Source organism: Salvelinus alpinus, chromosome 11 (assembly GCF_045679555.1).
Source record: "Salvelinus alpinus chromosome 11, SLU_Salpinus.1, whole genome shotgun sequence".
Lineage (NCBI taxonomy): Eukaryota > Metazoa > Chordata > Actinopteri > Salmoniformes > Salmonidae > Salvelinus > Salvelinus alpinus.
Window position 1 is genome coordinate 48,712,258 of NC_092096.1, and position 20,432 is coordinate 48,732,689.

The 20,432-nt window shown below is 45.1% G+C and overlaps 1 protein-coding gene across 5 annotated transcripts in view; it reads left to right on the forward strand.

Moving 5' to 3' along the window:
- nhsl2 (NHS-like 2) overlaps nt 1-20,432 on the forward strand; it is a 147,620-nt gene that overhangs the window by 117,686 nt on the left and 9,502 nt on the right. For 4 of the 5 annotated variants that reach the window (XM_071333324.1, XM_071333325.1, XM_071333326.1 and 1 more), the window contains exons 3-5: nt 15,359-15,507; nt 15,838-16,057; nt 17,846-19,236. In XM_071333324.1, coding sequence (XP_071189425.1) covers nt 15,359-15,507; nt 15,838-16,057; nt 17,846-19,236 — 1,760 coding nt within the window. Of the gene's footprint in view, nt 1-4,306; nt 4,359-15,358; nt 15,508-15,837; nt 16,058-17,845; nt 19,237-20,432 lie in introns of those variants that run through there. The other variant, XM_071333328.1, reaches the window with a different exon arrangement.

The window sequence follows — 20,432 nt, forward strand, 5'->3', positions numbered from 1 at the left end:
CCCTGGTTTAGATTGGCAGCTTAGATTATGGGTGCGTCCCAAATGGCACCGTGTTCCCTATACAGTGCACTACTTTTGACCAGACCATAGGGCGCTATATAGTGAATAGGGTGCCATTTGGGATGCAGATTTATCTCTGTAGGTTAAGCCTTCCCTTCTTCCTTAACTGAATGAACAGATGAATGAATAACTGAATGAATGAAAGAACGCTTACTTACTGCCAATGCGTCGTCAGGTTGCATTCCCCTCCTTTTTCCTTCCCTCTCTTCCCCTCGCTCTCATTCATGTTCTCTCTTCTCTCTTTCAATCTCTCGCTGTTTAATTTCTCTCTCTTCCACATCTGTGTGTTGCTGACTGTACCGCATCGGTCAGAATGCAATGATGGAGATGAGGAATCCAGGTTTAGGGGTATTTATTACACACACAGTTGAACACCGGAACGCACAAAAAGGCACATGGGAGAGAGGATTTGGATGGAGATCAGGAGTTGGGGTTTGTAAGGCCTTGGAGAAAGGATTGGATGTGTTTGATTAGGAAGGATGTGGTGGTCTGGAAGGAAGACGAACAGACTGCCAGGACTAAACATATCCAATGATCAATTAGCATTAGCTAATTTTATGGATTTGACCCCCTTTTTCTCCACAATTTCGTGATATCCAATTGCAAACTTGTCTCATCGCTGCAACTCCCCAACGGGCTCGGGAAAGGCGAAGGTCGAGTCATGCGTCCTCTGAATCATGACCCGCCAAACCGCGCTTCTTAACACCTGCCTGCTTTACCCGGAAGCCAGCCGCACCAATGTGTTGGAAAAAAACACAGTTCAACTGATGACCGAAATCAGTCTGCAGGCGCCTGTTCTGCCACAAGGAGTCGCTAGAGCGCGATGAGCCAAGTAAAGCCCCACGGCCAAACCCTCCCCAACCCCGGACGATGCTGGGCCAATTGCGGGCCACCCTATGGGACTCCCGGTCATGGCCGGTTGTGACACAGCCTGGGATTGAACCCGGATCTGTAGTGACTCCTCAAGCCCTGCGATGCAGTGCCATATACCACTGCGCAACTCAGGAGGCCAAGTTCACTATATCTTGCCTGGAAATGCAGAGCTTGCACTTTCGGGACTATTTTATTAGTACCGTTGTTGCTTGACAATTTAAGTCAAGTTCACTCTTTCAACTTTTAGAACCATGTAACTATTTGACTGGTTAAATGGTCTGTTCTCATGATTAATGGTCTGTCTTCTTGGTCTTAAATTAGAGCGTTGTCACGGTGTGTCTGTGTGTATCTGTGTGTACAGTATCAGTCAATGGTTTGGACACACCTACTCTTCAAGGCTTTTTCTTTATTTTTACTATTTTGTACATTGTAGAATAATAGTGAAGATATCAAAACAACTAAATAACACATATGGAATCATGTACTGTAGTAACCCAAAAAGTGTTAAACAAATTCTTCAAAGTAGCTGCCCTTTGCCTTGATGACAGCTTTGCACAATCTAGTCATTCTCTCAAACAGCTACACCTGGAATGCTTTTCAAACAGTTTTGAAGGAGTTCCCACATATGCTGATCACTTTTTGGCTGCTTATCCTTCACTCTGCGGTCCAACTCATCCCAAACCATCTCAATTGGGTTGAGGTCAGGTGATCTGATACAGCTCTCCATCACTCTCCTTCTTGCTTACACAGCCTGGAGGTGTGTTGGGTCATTGTCTTGTTGAAAAACAAATGATAGTCCCACTAAGCGCAAACCAGAAGGGATGGCATATCGATGCTGGTTAAGTGTGCATTGAGTTCTAAATAAATCACAGACAGTGTCACCAGCAAAGCACCCCCATACCATCACGCTTCCTCCTCCATGCTTCACGTGGGAATCACACATGCGGAGATCATCCATTCACCTACTCTGCGTCTCACAAAGACACGGCGGTTGGAACCAAAAATCTCAAATTTGGACTCATCAGACTAAAGTACAGATTTCCACCGGTCTAATTTCCATTGCTCATGTTTCTTGGCCCAAGCAAGTCTCTTCTTATTATTGGTGTCCTTTAGTAGTGGTTTCTTTGTAACAATTCGACCATGAAGGCCTGATTCACGCAGTCTCCTCTGAACAGTTGATGTTGAGATGTGTCTGTTACTTGAACTCTGTGAAACATTTATTTGGGCTGCAATTTCTGAGGTGCAGTTAACTCTAATGAACTTATCCTCTGCAGCAGAGGTAACTCTGGGTCTTCCTTCCCTGTGGTGGTCCTCATGAGAGCCAGTTTCATCATGTTGTTTTTGACTGCACTTGAACTTTTTCCGGATGAACTGATGCCTTTAAGTAATGATGGACTGTCGTTTCTCTTTGCTTATTTGAGCTATTCTTGCCATAATATGGACTTGGTCTTTTATCAAATAGGGCTATCTTCTATATACCACCCCTACCTTGTCACAACATAACTGATTGGCTCAAACACATTAAGAAGGAAACAAATTCCACAAATTAATTTTTAACAAGGCACACCTGTTAATTGAAAAGCATTCCAAGTGACTACCTCATGTAGCTGGTTGAGAGAATGCAAAGTCATCAAGGGTGGCTACTTTGAAGAATCACAAATATAAAATATAAACTGCTGGAAAAGCATTCCAGGTGAAGCTGGTTGAGAGAATGCCAAGATTGTGCAAAGCTGTCATCAAGGCAAAGAGCGGCTACTTTGAAGAATTTGTTTAACACCTTTTGGGTTACGACATGATTACATATGTGTTATTTCATCGTTTTGATGTCTTCACTATTATTCTACAATGTAGAAAATATTAAAATTAAAGAAAAACCCTTGAATGAGTAGGTGTGTCCAAACCTTTGACTGATACTGTGTGTGTGTGTGTGTGTGTGTGTGTTAGTTTAGAAGCCTTATAGTCGTTTGTCAACCAGAAATAGGTGTTGTTAGTGCAGGCCTGAGCTCTTCAGGAGCTAGATGTTAATTGTATTAGTCCCATTATACAGACAGATAATCTATTGCTATTCTCTCTATTCAATACTGGCTATTGAACTGTTGTTAAAACAAGCCTGGATGGTCAACCACTGTAGTGGTCTTTGTATAGGGACAGCGCTAGACTGGGTCCCAAATGGCACCCTATTCCCTATGTAGTGCACTACTTTTGACCAGAGCCCTATGGACCATGTGCATAGGGAATAGGGTGCCATTTGGGACTTAAGCATAGAGATTGTGAGTTTTGTGTTCAAGGCCCTGTTCGAATACGTTTGAAATGCATCCTTCCTTCCTTGAAATGATCACTGATCTGACATGAGACCACGGATTGATTGTCACTCACTTAGTTGGACCTGGGGTTGATTCCAATCTGTTAAATGGCTCCCTTTCTTACCCCCTTGACCCCTTGCTCCCTGCACCCATTCTGTCCTTGTGTCCTTTCCTCATTCCCTTGTCAACCCTCCGTCTGAGTCCTTGAAGGAGTGGATAAGTGTAAGTAATATTGCGGAGATATTACCTCAATATTTACTGCTGATCATTTTCATGTCATCAACAAAGACCGAGGGGAAAGGAATCATTAATCTGGTCACTAGCTACAACAAACTCCATATTGACAGTCATAACTGGACAAAACCACCCATAGCCTTTCCACCAACCCTAAGGCCCTCCTTAGAATAGGCTAATCATCGATTGTCAATGTTCAATCACGAGTACAGAGGAATGAGACAGAAGCTGCAACCCGAATGTCACCCTATTCCCTATATAGTGCACTACATTTGACCAGGACCCATACGGTTCCCCATAGCCCCCTGGTCAAAAGTAGTGCACTAAAGTAGTGGAATATGGTGCCATTGGGGACATGGGCAGACCGAGATGGACAGAAGAAAAGAATGAGACAGAAGAGGGATAGACAGGCTGTATGTTATCAGACGACCTCGTTGGACTGAAAGAGGGGTATTGTTCCTCCTGTACTCCCCCCATTCCTTCACTGGGGAGATAAGAAAGGGTGACCCCATTTTTAACCGGTCCCAGTTGCTTGTCTTGTTAGGGGTGGCTGGGTCTGAGTATGAAAGGGCACACACACACACACACGGATATAGTGCATACAAACAAAACACACACACTTAGTGATGCATGAGTGGAGAGGGCGACTTGTCTGGACAAGGGGTTAATGATGAGAGGGAGGAGGAGGGGGGGGACTGGCCCTAATTATCGCTGTGTGTGTGTGTGTGGGAGTGTCTAGCATACCTTCACACACCAACCAGTGCCAATAGACCCCAATAGCCCTGTCCTATTCCTTTACTATACTGTAGTGTATGCCAGTAACCATATGGACTAGCTACGTGTCTCTCTGCCCGCCATCCTCCTCCCTCTATCTCTGCATGCGATCTGGTGAGTTGAACTTGAGTTGCGTGACATCTAGCTAATTGGCAAATGATTCTGCGTGTGTGTGTTCTGTGTATTCAGTTGAATGATTCCTGTTGACTATTATTAGCGTAAAATTAAATGGAGTCGCACACTCTATATACAAGCTCCCAGTAATTTATTGGGTAAACCACCAACGTTTCGGCATCACTGTGCATTCTTCTGCTTGCATAACAAACAGTAGCAAGCATATCATTTTGTCCCAACTGGCTCCGTATGGGCCCTGGTCAAAAGTAGTGCACTAAATAGGGAATAGGGTGCCATTAGGCACCTCCAGTCACTATTTTCAACTCGTTGTATTGTTACTTTTAAGTTGGAATCCTTAGTGGTGAAACTGCCAAGTCCGTTTGCGATTTTACACGGCGTTACTACAATGAACACTTTTTTTCTTCTTGTTGAACATCATTGAACATCATTGAACATCATTGAACATCAGTGAACATCATTGCACGTGCGATAGAGCAGCGGACTGTCTACTACGATGTCTACTTTTCTCCCCTTGATGCTGGAGCTCCTCTCCACTGTTTAATAAACCAAACAAGAACAACAACAAATGAGCCTGGGGCGGCCAATTGCGCTTTTCCCCTTAATGTAGATGTCAGTTTTACTTGCTCTGCATTTTTTTCTATTTGTTTCTATTTAGGGGTGGATCAGCTTAATATTGTGGGAAAGATTTGTTGCTTCCATCAATGTAATTGTCTGCATCATTTCCAATCCCCCATATCTTTTTTTGGTAAATATATATCCATATACATACATGTACAGTACATATCCATACATATGCATACATAAACATTCATACCTATATACTACATATACTTTTTTTTTTTTTTAATATACCTTTATTATTCCACGCAAACCCTACCACCCTTCCCCCAACTGGAGTAAACTAATAAACAATAACACTTAGGCTTCTACCTTCAGTTTATACATATTGTACACATTTTACAGACACAATCTATTTTACAATAGTTATATATTTTTTGTTTTTAGTCCTTCCTCTATTTCTGATGTCCATCCAGTTTGATTTCTATTTGTAACTGTGCTATTTCACTTTTTTTTAACCTATATACATTTTAAAGACCTGTATGTTTTACGTTGGTTATCTTGTTATTAGTCCCACCCTTCAGCTCCATTCAACCCCTCCCATCTATCTCTTAACACCATCCATTTTGGATTTCTATTTTGCCATATATTTTTCAACTGTGCTGTGATGTTTCACAAAGGTACTGAACCTTTCTATTCTCATAGAATTATAATTATTTTTGCTAAAATAATTATAATATTATTGATTGATTGACTATGGCTTTTCAAATCACACAGTATTGCTATCTGCAGCGTTAGTTCTAGGAAAATGTTGCAATTTTTCAGCCATTCCTGGACCTGTAACCAAAAATGAGCTACATATGGACAGTACCAAAATAAATGATCAAATGACTCTATCTCCTCACAGCAAAATCTGCAGAGCTGGGAAGATTGTATACCGTATATATATAACATTCTATTGGTTGCAAAAAGAATTTTGTATAGTGATTTAAATTGGAAAATTGGAATTTTTAATCCGGCGTTGTTTTGCGTGTCAATTCATAAACCATGTGCCATGGAATGGGTACATCAAACATCTCTTCCCAACTATTTTGCAATTTATATGGCACAGCTGTCAATTTTTTGGTCCTTTTTTGGTCCAAGTGAAATTGGTATATGTTTTTATTTATCACAATTTTCTTTAACCATTTATGTTCTTTAATGCAGGGCCGACAGACAAGTTCCTTACTTTTTTCCCCTTCTACTTGCCTCTTCCATTTTTGTGGTAATGCTGCAATTAGTTGCTTGTAATCTTGGGTAGACCAGACATATACATATGTCTGTGTTAGCTGCATGTGTGACGTAACTCCACCAGTCCTATTTATGATATCATTCACTAAGATTATACCTTTTTTAAACATTTCATCGAAAAATAGTTTTTTTTAAATCAATTAGTATATTTGAGTTTAACCACAGTATTTGTGGTATTATTTGTTCTGAAATTGCAACCAACTGACATTGCAACCAACCTTCTAAGGCTTGTTTAAAAAATAGCGATATTTTGGAGATTATTTCCTTTTCAAACAACCGAAAGTGAGCAGTTGTAATCTGAATAAAGGGAAAAAGGCCATTCTTGAACATGGGGTGAGACATTCCTACCAATTTACTAGAGAACCAGTTTGGATTTAAGTATAACTAAATAGGCCCTTTTAATTTTGACAGGCTTGCCATTCCAAATAAAATTGAATATTTTTTGTTCATATAATTTAAAAAGCAGGTCGCTAGGTGTAGGCAAAACCATACGCAAATAGGTCAACTGTGATTTGACTAAAGAGTTCATCTTGGATGATTTTTCCACAAATAGACAGGTATTTTCCTTTCCATTGTAGCAAGATCTTACTTGTTCAGGATTTAGCATTAGCATGTTTTAGCGTCAATCGTATAGCTTTTAATGGCTTCTATTCTCTAAATATATTGACACATTTCCATACAGGATTTACCTCAGTGTTTTTCCCAAAAGGCTCAGACTTTCCCATCTATGAAAGCTGGCACCCGTGTCTCACTGCGCCATCATTTACGCCTGAGGTACTGACCTGTTGCACCCTCTACAACCACTGTGATTATTATTTGACCCTGCTGGTCATCTATGAACGTTTGAACATCTTGAAGACCAATCTGGCCTTAAATGGCCATGAACTCTTTTAATCTCCACCCGGCACAGCCAGAAAAGGACTGGCCACCACTCAGCGCCTGGTTCCTCTCTAGGTTTCTTCCTAGGTTCCTGCCTTTCTGAGGAGTTTTTCCTAGTCACCGTGCTTCTACATCTGCATTGCTTTCTGTTTGGGGTTTTAGGCTGGGTTTCTGTTCACTTTGTGACATCAGCTGATGTAAAAAGGGCTTTATAAATACATGTGATTGATTGATTGATTGACACTGATCTCACTTGGGGCCAAAGCCAATCCACTGGTACTTTTCAGCTATAATCTGCATAACAATGGCTAACTGTGAACTCTAAAATATTCTCACAAAGCAACGGTTTTGATTACGCAGAGGTTGTGGATTCTTCTCTTCACAAGTGTTCGCTGTCAGCCAGAGTGAAGGAAACACAATTTCCCTAGTATAACATAAGGGTGTATAGACTAGTGCAACACTGGTGTTACAGTCGACAAGCAGCATACTGTAGCCCTATGGGTCCTGGTCAAAAGTAGTGCACCATAGAGGGAATAGGGTGCCATCTGAGATGGAGTCAGTGTTAAGCTGCTGTCCTTGAATCCAACTAACTCACTTTCCTCCAAATCTGCATATTTAGAGACAAACATCTAATCAGTGGTGGGAAAAGTATCCAACTATCATACTTGAGCAAAAGTAAGATACCTTAATAGAAAATGACTCAAGTAAAAGTAAAAGTCACCTAGTAAAATTCTACTGGAGTAAAAGTATATGGTTTAAAATATACTTAAGTATCAAAAGTAAAAGTATAATTCATTTCAAATTCCTAATGTTAAGCAAACCAGATGGCACCATTTACTTGTTTTTTTAATTTACGGAAAGCCATGGGCACACTCCAACATTCAGGCATAATTTACAAACAAAGTATGTGTGTTTAGTGAGTCCGCCAGATCAGAGCCAGTAGGGATGACCAGGGATGTTTGGTTGATAAGGGCATGAATTTGACTATTTTCCTGTCCTGCTAAGCATTCAAAATGTAACGAGTACTTTTGGGTGTCAAGGAAAATTAATGGAGTTTAAAGTACAATATTTTCTTAAGGAATGTAGTGAAGTAAAAGTTGTCAAAAATATAAATTGTAAAGTACAGATACCCCAAAAAACAGCTTAAGTAGTACTTTAAAGTAGTTTTACTTAAGTACTTTACACCACTGCATCTAATTGAGATGAACTTATTTTTAAATATATTTTTCAAAAGACAGTTCTATATTATCTGGCATATAATACTCATCTATAGTTATCTGTGCTCCTTGCAATAACACCATTTTATAAAAACTCTTATTCTGTTATTTCTATATCATGATTAATTAATTCCTACATTTACAGTGGCATACGTGTCTTGCACCTTTTTGCTGCTGGTGTCAACTCACATTAAGAGCAGCCTTGGATGAGAATAGGCACTCTTTTGTGTTTTGTGATGTTGAAAGACTGAGACTGCAGTCTGATAGATGAGGACAGCTTCTTCTACTCCCAATAGCTAGACTAATACATTAAACAGAATCACTGGCATAGATTTTTGTTTTTGATTTTTTGCACCACAAAGCAGATTTATTGTAGCCTGATCCCAGATCTGTTTGTACTCTTGCCAAGTCAATTGCTCATTGTCAAGCCAAATATTTTTTGCCATGCAATCAGAAGCACCTTTATTTGCCAATTACATTTACACATACCCAGAATTTGCCTTGGTGAGAAGGTGACAAGGCATTGACATCGTAACATCGTAACGTTTTTGTATTTCTTATGGATCCCCATTAGCTGCAGCCAAGGCAAAATTAAGGCAGTTACACATTACATTACAATACATTCATTACAGAATTCTCAACACACTAAATGTGTGTCCTCAGGCCCATACTCCATTACCACATATCTACAACATAAACAGACCGGCACTCAGGCTAGATTTGAGAAATGAGTGTAATGGCGCAGGTGGAGATGGCTGCTGTTTTACGGGCTCCTAACCAATTGTGCCATTTTGTGTGTTTTTTCACGTGATTTGTAACTTATTTTGTACTAAATGTTTCTGCCAACGTCTCTTATGACTGAAAAGAGCTTCTGGATATCAGAACAGTGATAACTCACCTCGAACTGGACAAATATTTTTTTCTTTTACGAGTCGGACGCGAAGGATTTACTCCATATACCCGACCAGGCCCAAATCCCCTTAAATCACGTGAAGAGAAGACGCAGATACAGGGGACGCAGGTCCGGGTGCCTTGTGAGAATTTGTTGGCGAGTGTGTAACCCGCCTCTACCGTCCGTCCTATTGGCCAACGTGCATCATTGGAGAATAAACTGGATGAGCTCCGTTCCAGACTATTCTACCAACGAGACATTAAAAACTGTAATATCTTATGTTTCACTGAGTCGTGGCTGAACGACGACATAGATAATATACAGTTGGCTGGTTTTTCTGTGCACTGGCAAGACAGAACAGCTGCCTCTGGTAAGACAAGGGATGGCGGTCTGTGTCTTATTGTCAATAACAGCTGGTGCACTAAATCAAATATTAAGGAAGTTTCAAGGTTTTGCTCGCCTAAGGTAGAGCATCTTATCATAAGCTGTAGACCACACTATTTACCAAGAGAGTTTCCATCTATATTTTTCATAGCTGTCTATTTACCACCACAAACCGATGCTGGCACTAAGACCGAACTCAACGAGTTGTATAAAGCCATAAGCAAACAGGAAAATGCTCATCCAGAGGCGGTGCTCCTAGTGGCCGGGGACTTTAATGCATGGAAACTTAAATTAGTTTTACCTAATTTCTACCAGCATGTTACATGTGTAACAAGAGAAGAAAACATTTTCTAGACCACATTTACTCCACACACAGAGACGCATGCCAAGCTCTCCCTCGCCCTGCATTTGGCAAGTCTGACCATAATTCTATCCTTCTGATTCCTGCTTACAAGCAATAACTAAAGTAGGAATTACCAGTGACTCGGTCAGTACGGAAGTGGTCTGATGACACAAATGCTAAGCTACAGGACTGTTTTGCTAGCACAGACTAGAAATATGTTCAGGGACTCATCCGATGGCATTGAGGAGTGTACCACATCAGTCACCAGCTTCATCAATAAGTGCATCGATGAGGTTGTCCCCACTGTGAAAGTACGTACATACCCCAACCAGAAGCCATGGATTACAGGCAACATCGGCACTGAGCTAAAGGGTAGAGCTGCCACTTTCAAGGAGTGGGACTCTAACCCAGACGTTTATAAAAAAAATCCTGATATGCCCTCAGACGAACCATCAAACAGGCAAGGCATAAATACAGGACTAAGATTGAATCCTACTACACTGTCTTTGATGCTTGTCGGATGTGGCAGGGCTTGCAAACTATTATGGAAGCCCAGGCGCAAGCTGCCCAGTGAAACAAGCCTACCAGACAAACTAAATTACTTCTATGCGCGCTTCAAGGCAAGCAACACTGAAGCATGCCTGAGAGCACCAGCTGTTCCAGCCGACTGTGTGATCACCCTCGCCGTAGCTGATGTAACACCTTTAAACAGGTCAACAGACAGTTTACCAGGACGTGAACTCCGAGCATGCGTTGACCAACTGGCAAGTGTCTTCACTGACATTTTCAACCTGTCCCTGGCCGAGCCTGAAATACCTACATGTTTCAAGCAGACCACCATAGTGGCTGCTACTGACCCATTGCACTCATGTCTGTAGCCATGAAGTGGTTTGAAAGGCTGATCATGGCTCACATCAACACCATCATCCCAGAAACCCTAGACCCACTCCAATTTGCATACCGCCCCAACAGATACATAGATGGCACAATCTCTATTGCACTCAACACTGCCCTTTCCCACCTGGACAAAAGGAACACCTATGTGAGAATGCTATTCATTGCCTACAGCTCAGCGTTCAACACCATAGTACCCTCAAAGCTCATCACTAAGGACCCTGGCACAAAACACCTCCCCCTGCAACTGGATCCTGGACATCCTGACGGGCCGCACCCAGGTGCTAAGGGTAGGCAACAACACATCTGCCACACTGATCCTCAACATGGGGGTCCCTCAGGGGTGCGTGCTTAGTCCCCTCCTGTACTCCCTGTTCACCCATGACAGCGTGGCCAAGCACGACTCCAACGCCATCATTAAGTTTGCAGATGACACAACGGTGTCGTCCTTGATCAGGCCTACCACCAACAACGATGAGACAGCCTATAGGGATGAGGTCAGAGACCTGGAAGTGTGTTACCAGGACAAAACCTCTCCCTCAACGTGATCAAAACAAAGGAGATGATCGTGGACTACAGGAAACGGAGGGCCAAGCACGTTCCATTTCTCATTGACAGGGCTGTAGTGGAGCAAGTTGAGAGCTTCAAGTTCCTTGGTGTCTACATCACCAACAAACTATCATGGCCCAAACACACCAAGACAGTTGTGAAGAGGGCACGGCAATGCCTATTCCCCCTCAGGAGACTGAAAAGATTTGGCATGGGTCCTCAGATCCTCAACAGCTGCACCATCAAGAGCATCCTGACTGGTTCCATCACTGCCTGGTATGGCAACTGCTCAGCCTCCGATCGCAAGGTGCTAAAGAGGGTAGTGTGTACAGCCCAGAACATCACTGGGGCCAAGCTCCCTGCCATCCAGGATCTTTATAGCAGGCAGTGTCAGAGGAAGGCCCTACATTTTATCAACATTTAGAATGCGCGACTCAAGCTGGCAGCATTCTGGATCATTGCTACTCTAACTTCCGCGACGCATACAAAGCCCTCCCCCGCCCTCCTTTCGGCAAATCTGACCACGACTCCATTTTGTTACTCCCTGCCTATAGACAGAAACTAAAACAGGAAACGTCCGTGCTCAGGTCTGTTCAATGCTGGTCTGACCAATCGGATTCCACGCTTCAAGATTGCTTCGATCAGGTGGACTCGGATATGTTCCGGATAGCCTCAGGCAACAACATTGATGTATACGCTGACTCGGTGAGCGAGTTTATTAGCAAGTGCATCGGTGATGTTGTACCCACGGTGACTATTAAAACCTTCCCTAACCAGAAACCGTGGATTGATGGCAGCATTCGCGCAAAACTGAAAGCGCAAACCACTGCTTTTAAGCATGGCAAGGCGACCGGAACATGACCGAATACAAACAGTGTAGCTATTCCCTCCGCAAGGCAATCAAACAAGCTAAGCGTCAGTATAGAGACAAAGTAGAGTTGCAATTCAACGGCTCAAACACGAGACGTATGTGGCAGGGTCTACAGTCAATCACGGATTACAAAAAGAAAACCAGCCCTGTCGCGGACACCGACGTCTTGCCCCCAGACAAATTAAACAACTTCTTTGCTCGCTTTGAGGACAATACAGTGCCACTGACACGGCCCGCTACCAAAACCTGTGTGCTCTCCTTCACCGTGGACAACGTGAGTAAAACATTTAAATGTGTTAACCCTCACAAGGCTGCCAGCCCAGACGGCATACCGAGCCGTGTCCTCAGAGCATGCGCAGACCAGCTGACTGGTGTGTTTACGAACATATTTAATCAATCCCTATCCAAGTTTGCTGTGCACACATGCTTCAAGAGGGCCACCATTGTTCCTGTTCCCAAGAAAGCTAACTAAGCTAAACGACTATCTGTCATCATGAAGTGTTTGGAGAGACTAGTAGAGGATCATATCACCTCCACCCTACCTGATACTCGAGACCCACTCCAATTTGCTTACCGACCCAATAGGTCCACAAACGACACAATCTCAATCACACTGCACACTATCCTATCCCATCTGGACAAGAGGAATACCTATGTAGGAATGCTGTTCATCGACTACAGCTCAGCATTTAACACCGTAGTACCCTCCAAATTCGTCATTAAGCTCGAGACCCTGGGTCTCGACACCGCCCTGTGCAACTGGGTCCTGGAATTTCTGACGGGCCGCCCCCAGGTGGTGAGGGTAGGAAACAACATCTCCACCCCGCTGATCCTCAACACTGGGGCCCCACAAGTGTGCGTTCTCAGCCCTCTCCTGTACTCCCTGTTCACTCATGACTGCGTGGCCATGCACGCCTCCAACTCAATCAAGTTTGCAGACACTACAGTGGTAGGCTTGATTACCAACAACGACGAGACGGCCTACAGGGAGGAAGTGAGGGCCCTCGGAGTATGATGTCAGGAAAATAACCTCTCACTCAACATCAACAAAACAAAGGAGATGATCGTGGACTTCCGGAAACAGCAGAAGGAGCACCCCCCTATCCACATCGACGGGACAGTAGTGGAGAAGGTGGAACGTTTTAAGTTCCTCGGCGTACACATCACGGACAAACTGAAATGGTCCAGCCACACAGACAGCGTGGTAAAGAAGGCGAACAGCACCTCTTCAACCTCAGGAGGCTGAAGAAATTTGGCTTGTTACCAAAAACACTCACAAACTTTTACAGATGCACAATTGAGAGCGTCCTGTCGGGCTGTATCACAGCCTGGTACGGCAACTGCTCCACCCTCAACCTTAAGGCTCTCCAGAGGGTAGTGCGTTCTGCATAATGCATCACCGGGGGCAAATTACCTGCCAAGTCTAGGTCCAAAAGGCTTCTGAACAGCTTCTACATACGCACACTTACGCACCCCTAGGTGTGTTGGTAAGGTTAGGTGTGTTGTGTATTTTAGGTGGGCACCTGATTTCCACTTAGATGCACTGTATCCATGTGTGTTTTCTGCTGCACCCTCTCTCTCATCATCTCACCTTTGCCATTGCCCCAATGACAGAACAGGTAACTTAAATAAAAGTAGTTAAATAAAGGTTAATTTTAAATTAAATAAAAATAAAAACACAAGCACACACTACCCACTCTCCTACCTGTGATGTCGAGGGATAGCAGGTGAGCGGGGGTGCGTCGTCCCAGGTGCCAACGAGGTTTCTTGTGCGTATGCTGAACAGCTAATCAAATGGCTACCCAGGATTGACCGGTACCCCCTGTATATAGCCTCGTTATTATTATTTTATTGTTGCTCTTTTATTTTTTACTTTACTTTATTTAGTAAATATTTTTTCTTAACTCTTATTTTTCTTAAAACTGCATTGCTGGTTAAGGGCTGGTAAGTAAGCATTTCGTGGCAAGGTCTACACCTGTGTATTCGGCGCATGTGACAAAAAAAATGACATTGCAGAAAATACAGCGAAACAAGTGAAGTGATGCAATCAAGGAAGTCCTGAATAAGTTCTTACTTAAACTCTCACTCATTCCACATTCACTGGAAGGTTATGACCGGTTCACCTTGAATAGTCCTAAGTTAACTGGGGATGTTACGTTTGATGTTAGATGGCCAAGTTGCCAGATCTGTGTTGCTATAGCCAAACCAGAAGCAGACCTGACAACCACAGGCTCCCAGTAAGTTGGTTAACTATAATCAGTGGGCAGGTCTTCCCTCTTCTGTTAAGGGGGATTTGCTGGGGGCCATTGATGATTGAAGTGGTATCCCATTATCCCCAGGCGACGCATTGCTAGGCAACCCTACACCAGGAGGAAGGCATCCATAATGTCCCAGAGAGCAAGTTCAATCACAACCCCCCGCCCCCCCCCCCCCCCCCCCAATACTGTCAGAAGGAGTTTGGGGGTGGGACAGGGCTTGGGGGGGGAGGTATATGGGGCTGCTGGGGTGAGTGGAGGTTTAGGGGAGTGGAGGAGTGTGTTTTGGGGGAAATTAATGGCTAGGGGGTTGTGTTTGGTGAGTTTTAAGGGGGGTGGGTTGTGGAATGGTAATCAGTATGTTTACAATGGCCTGAGGTGGAGTCCTGCAGCTTCGAGAGAAACAGGAGGAGAGGAGGACGGAGTGAGGAAGCAACAAGGGACAAGAAAGAAAGGCAGGAGGAAGTAGAGACAGCAGGTGGAGAGCAACATTGCCAAAGAAAGTGTGAGAAAAATAGAGGGAAACGGGAAAGAGTAGTGAATCAGTGAGTGCTAAAGAATCATTGCAAGAGGTGTACTCTACATTTTGTTCTCTTGTGTCCACTCCTCCAAGCCTCCACTTAGCATGTGGCTAACTAGTGTTCTGCTCCGAACAGACTTCAAGAAGCAGCTAATGGGATGGATGCTCTGCAACTTGACTAACTCCGAGGTTGTTGTGTCTTGTATGTGTGTGTGTTTATGTGCACGCCCGTGTCTGTTGCCGTGTGTGTGCGTGCATGCGTGTACCTGTGTGTGTCTGGTACGATGTGTGTCTGACACCATACGTATGTCTATGCGTTTCTACCAGACTTTGAAGAGCAGCTGTATGACACCAAGCTAACAGGCCAGACGTTCCGCCACCCAACAGCTTCCTCCCAGAGTTCTGACGACACGTCCACCACCCTCAGTCGCTCCCCTGTCTCCCTCAACAACAAGAGACCTGACTTCATCTTCCTGGTAAATATGAACACCTTTATTTGATTTAACTTGTACTTTAATGGACCTTTACTGACCTGTATTTCGTTCTTGTACAAGTTGTAGTTATTCTGATTTTTAGGTACTGGGGTCTATGTATCTGGATATGCTAGCATATTGTTTGATAATGGAAATCCATCTTTTCCATTGGTACGATTCGAAGTCGACTGCTTGATTTCGAACAGAAAATGAGAGTTTCATGTCAATCGGGAAACGTCGCAACACAAATAGTCTCTAGTCTAGGAATCTAAGTCTATCTCCTTCCTTCCCGTCACCCCTCCTCCATCACCTCTCCTCCCTCCTCCTCTTCAGCCGGCGTCTAAGGGGCAGGTGTGTGAGGAGGATGAGACCTCCTCAGTAAGTATCAGTAGGGGTACGGACCCGTCCCCCTCTCCCTCCCCGTCCCCCTGTGGGTCAGATCGCCCTCTAGTGGGGTGGAGCAGCACCTCCCTGGGACCCCCCGTGGCCGAGAAACCTCGTTGGCACCTGGGACGACGCACCCCCGCTCACCTGCTATCCCTCGACATCACAGGTAGGAGAGTGGGTAGTGTGTGTGCTTGTGTTTTTATTTTTATTTCATTTAAAATTAACCTTTATTTAAGTACTTTTATTTAAGCTACCTGTTCTGTCATTGGGGCAATGGCAATGGTGAGATGATGAGAGAGAGGGTGCAGCAGAAAACACACATGGATACAGTGCATCTAAGTGGAAATCAGGTGCCCACCTAAAATACACAACACACCTAACCTTTACCAACACACCTAGGGGTGCGTAAGTGTGCGTATGTAAGCATCACTGCGTACAGAATCTGAATTGTTTATCCTATCTATTTGGTTACATTCTATCTACTCTATTTTCTGTCATCTATTTATGTTTTGTGCGTGTGTGTGTGCGTGCGTGCGTGCGTTTTTGGTAGTATGCTCTGGTCATCATAGCTGCAGCATTCTGACACTCACCCTCCAAACATCCTCCTGGTTTTGGCATAGCAACTGCTTTGTCATTGGATGCCTCCTCTCCCCCTCCTTTCCCATCCTCCCTTTCCTCTTAATTCTCATCCATCAACAGTAGAGTATCTCACTCTCTTTCAGAACTCTCTCTCACTGCATCTCTCTCTCTCAATCTATTTTTTATTCTTCCCTTGCTCTCTCTCTCTTTTCTCCCCTCACTCTCATTTTCCCAGAATCTTTATTTTGCTCCATCATTCTCCCTGCATCTCTCTCTCGCTCCATCATTCTCCCTGCATCTCTCTCTCGCTCCATCATTCTCCCTGCATCTCTCTCTCTCTCTCTCTCCATCACTCTCCCTGCATCTATCTCTCTCTCTCGCTCCATCATTCTCCCTGCATCTCTCTCTCTCTCTCGCTCCATCATTCTCCCTGCATCTCTCTCTCTCGCTCCATCATTCTCCCTGCATCTCTCTCTCGCTCCATCATTCTCCCTGCATCTCTCTCTGTCTCTCTCTGTCTCTCTATATCTCTGTGTCTCTGTCTCTCTGTGTCTCTGTCTCTCTGTCTCTCTGTCTCTCTGTATCTCTGTCTCTCTGTCTCTCTGTCTCTCTGTCTCTCTGTCTATCTCTGTCTCTCTGTCTGTCTCTCTCTCTCTGTCTCTCTCTGTCTCTGTCTCTCTCTGTGTCTCTCTGTGTCTCTCTCTCTATGTGTGTCTCTCTGTGTCTCTCTCTCTCTCTCTCTCTGTGTCTCTCTCTGTGTGTGTGTGTGTCGCTGAGTTAGGTGTGTTGAGACTAGCTTGGTAAGGTTAGGTGTGTTGAGACTAGCTTGGTAAGGTTAGGTGTGTTGTGTATTTTAGGTGGGCACCTGATTTCCAGTTAGATGCACTGTATCCATGTATGTTTTCTGCTGCACCCTCTCTCTCTCATCATCTTGCCATTGCCCCAATGACAGAACAGGTAGCTGTTGCCATGGCAATGCCCAGCTCTTCCTTCATTCCACTCCTCTATCCGAAAAAAGCTGCAGAGGGAAAGGGAGAAAACGAGAGATGGCGAGAGAAATGAGGGAAGGAGAGAAATTGGTAGAGTGGAATATATATTACAGAGAGAGTTGTTTTTCTCCTCCTTGCACTATTTTCATGAATGAATGTAAAGAAAGCAGACGAGACCTGAGATGACTGTGTAGAAGGTAATGAGTTACCCAGTGTCTTTAAACTTCAAATATGGTTTCATTCTTAATGTAGGCAAGCGCAGGAAAACATTATTCTGATGTTAAGTGAGTCAGTATGCCTCTTCATTATCAACGAGACAACCTCTATTTTTGTCCAGGAGTAACTCAATAGTCTCTCTCTCTCTCTCTCTCTCTCTCTCTCCCTAGGTGAGGGTAAACTCTTGGGCGTAGACCTCCTCCAGGGATCCTGTGCCCCCTCTCCGTCCCTGGGCTGTGGTGGAGGAGGCCAGCCCCGGTCTCTGGAGCCTGTCACAGACACCCCTGTCCAGCACATACCCCTGAGGAAGACCCATAGTGACCTGGACCCCAGCCTCAGCCTTCCCCAGTCCCCCAGGAACCCCCCTCCTACCCTGGGCACCATGGACCACTCTGCCGCCCTCCTCTGCTCCAACTCCCCCTCTCAGTCCTGGAACGGCCCCAAGGGCTCCACCTTCTCCCCGGGAGCCTGGAACGAGGCCTATAGTTATAGTTTAGCTCCAAGTCCGCTGGGGAAGGGACCGGCGACCCTGCCCAAGGGACCAAGGATGGTTGGGGGGCAGGGTGGGGAGTTGATGTGCCCCTCTCATACCAGTTTGGGACTCTCTGTGAGCTCGGGGTCGCAGTCTCACTCTAGTTCGTTCACGTCAATATCAGAACCTTCCGGACACAGGCACCCAGGCACCATAGGGATGATGATGGGGAGGCGGAGCGAGACAGAGGGGGCGGCATCTAGCCCCACTGACGAACGGAGCGGTTCGGAGAGAGGGATGGGAGGAGGAGGAGAGAGAAGGGAGAGGTCGGCGCGATCTGTCGCCGCCGCCAATGCATTTAAGTTCCGCGAGCGTTCTCTTTCCACGCCGACGGATTCCGGCTCGTTCTGCTCCACGGATAACATCTGCGGCGGGATGTACGGCGTCGGCGGACTACCTGGAGCCGGTAATGGGACAAACGGGAATGGTGGCAGCGTTTTAACAGAGATGCACCACCCCCACCACCATTACCCTGGCGGCGAGGGGGGTGAGAGGGGCGAGAGCTACGCCCTCTTCTACCCCAGTGGGAGCTCCGAGGATGGGAGCAACAGCATTGACAACGTCTCCGTAACTGACGGCAACTTCCCCCCGGGAGGTCGCCTACGGTTACGTTCTCGCTCCATCTCGCTGAAGAAGTCCAAACGCAAACCCCCTCCGCCCGTCCGGAGCGTCTCGCTCGTGAAGAATTTAGGGGGCGCCGAGGGGCGCGTGCATGGGCACAACGGAGGGCACTACCGGGACGGGCGCCCCAAATCCCTCCACATCCCCCGGGACCACCTCCAGGACTTCCAGCCAGACTTCCTCCTACCCTCCTCCTCCTCCTCCCTCTCCAAGCCCGATCTGGAGGAGCCTGAGCTGGGCCACGGCGGCGTGGACGGACCCCCTAGCCTCGAGGTCCACGGACCAGACACAACAGAGCTGTCCTTCCCAGCCCACTGGCAGCTGGAGGAGTGGAAAGCTTCTGACCCCTACAGGTCGTTATCTGGGTCTAGTACAGCCACGGGGACGACTGTTATAGAGTGCATGAAGGTAAGAGAGTCTCCTATACACAAAGGGCCCTATTCAGACTTGAGATACGTTGACTAACATGAAGTCAAATTTTGACTTAAGTCCATGTTAAGTCTACTTATCTCAAGTGTGAATAGGGCCATTAGCACTTCCCTTAGTCACAGGTTTTTGGTATTTTGCTGTTTGTACTGTCTATATCAGGCCTGGGCAAAGGGTGTCCCGGGGAGCCGTATGCGGCCCGCGACCTGATTTAATACGGCCCGCGGAATCATGCTCAGATCACATAAAGAATTTGCGATTTTGTAAAGTTTTGAAAAACGTATTTGTTATTCAAATGAAAATGCCCAATGAATACTCGCCTTTGTGTAATGATTTAACTCCCACCGCTTGTGGGACATTTATTTTGAAGGCACGTATAAATAACTGCACGCGGACAGACAGTGACTGACAGGCTGCCACACACGTCACAGTTACAAATAGTAGCTAGCTAGAAATTGCTCAAAAAGGAGTTTTTGTAGATAATGAATGTAGGGTGTTCCAGCAAGAGTGGACATCGAAATATTTATTTATCGAGGTATCAGGGAAAGCTGTGTGCTTTGTGTTCAAAGAGAGCATCGCTGTCTTGAAAGACTACAACTTGTCCCGACACTTCCCAGACTAAGCATGCAGAGAAATATAGGTATATGTCTTCTGAGCAGAGGGCAAGTACATCGAAAGAGTTGCTTTCTCAGTTGCGAAAGCAGCACGGACTTTTCACAAAACTGCATTCGACGGTATCGCGAGAGCTCGCTATGTACTGTCCCACGAAAGTGCTGAACATAGCAAGCCATTCGCTGAGGGCGAATTCATTAAAGAGTGTTTAATTGGATCTGCAGCAATACTTTGCCCCGACAAGGAAGAGCTGTTTGAAAATGTTTCCCTGTCAAGACGAACAGTGGTACGGCGGGTTGAGGACATCGCAGAGAATATGGAACAACAGTTGAAAGACAAGGTAAAGGATTTCACCTATTTCTCCTTGGCCCCTGGATGAGAGCAGTGATGCACGTGACACGGCACAGTTGTTGATATTCTTACGAGGTCATAACCCCAGACTTTGAAATGACAGGGGAGCTTGCTTCAGTCCAGTCAATGAAGAGCACAACCACAGGGAAAGTTTTATTGGAGGAGGTTAGTAAGTGTGTGACAAAGCTGAGTTTTGAAAAGTTATCCAGTGTGAC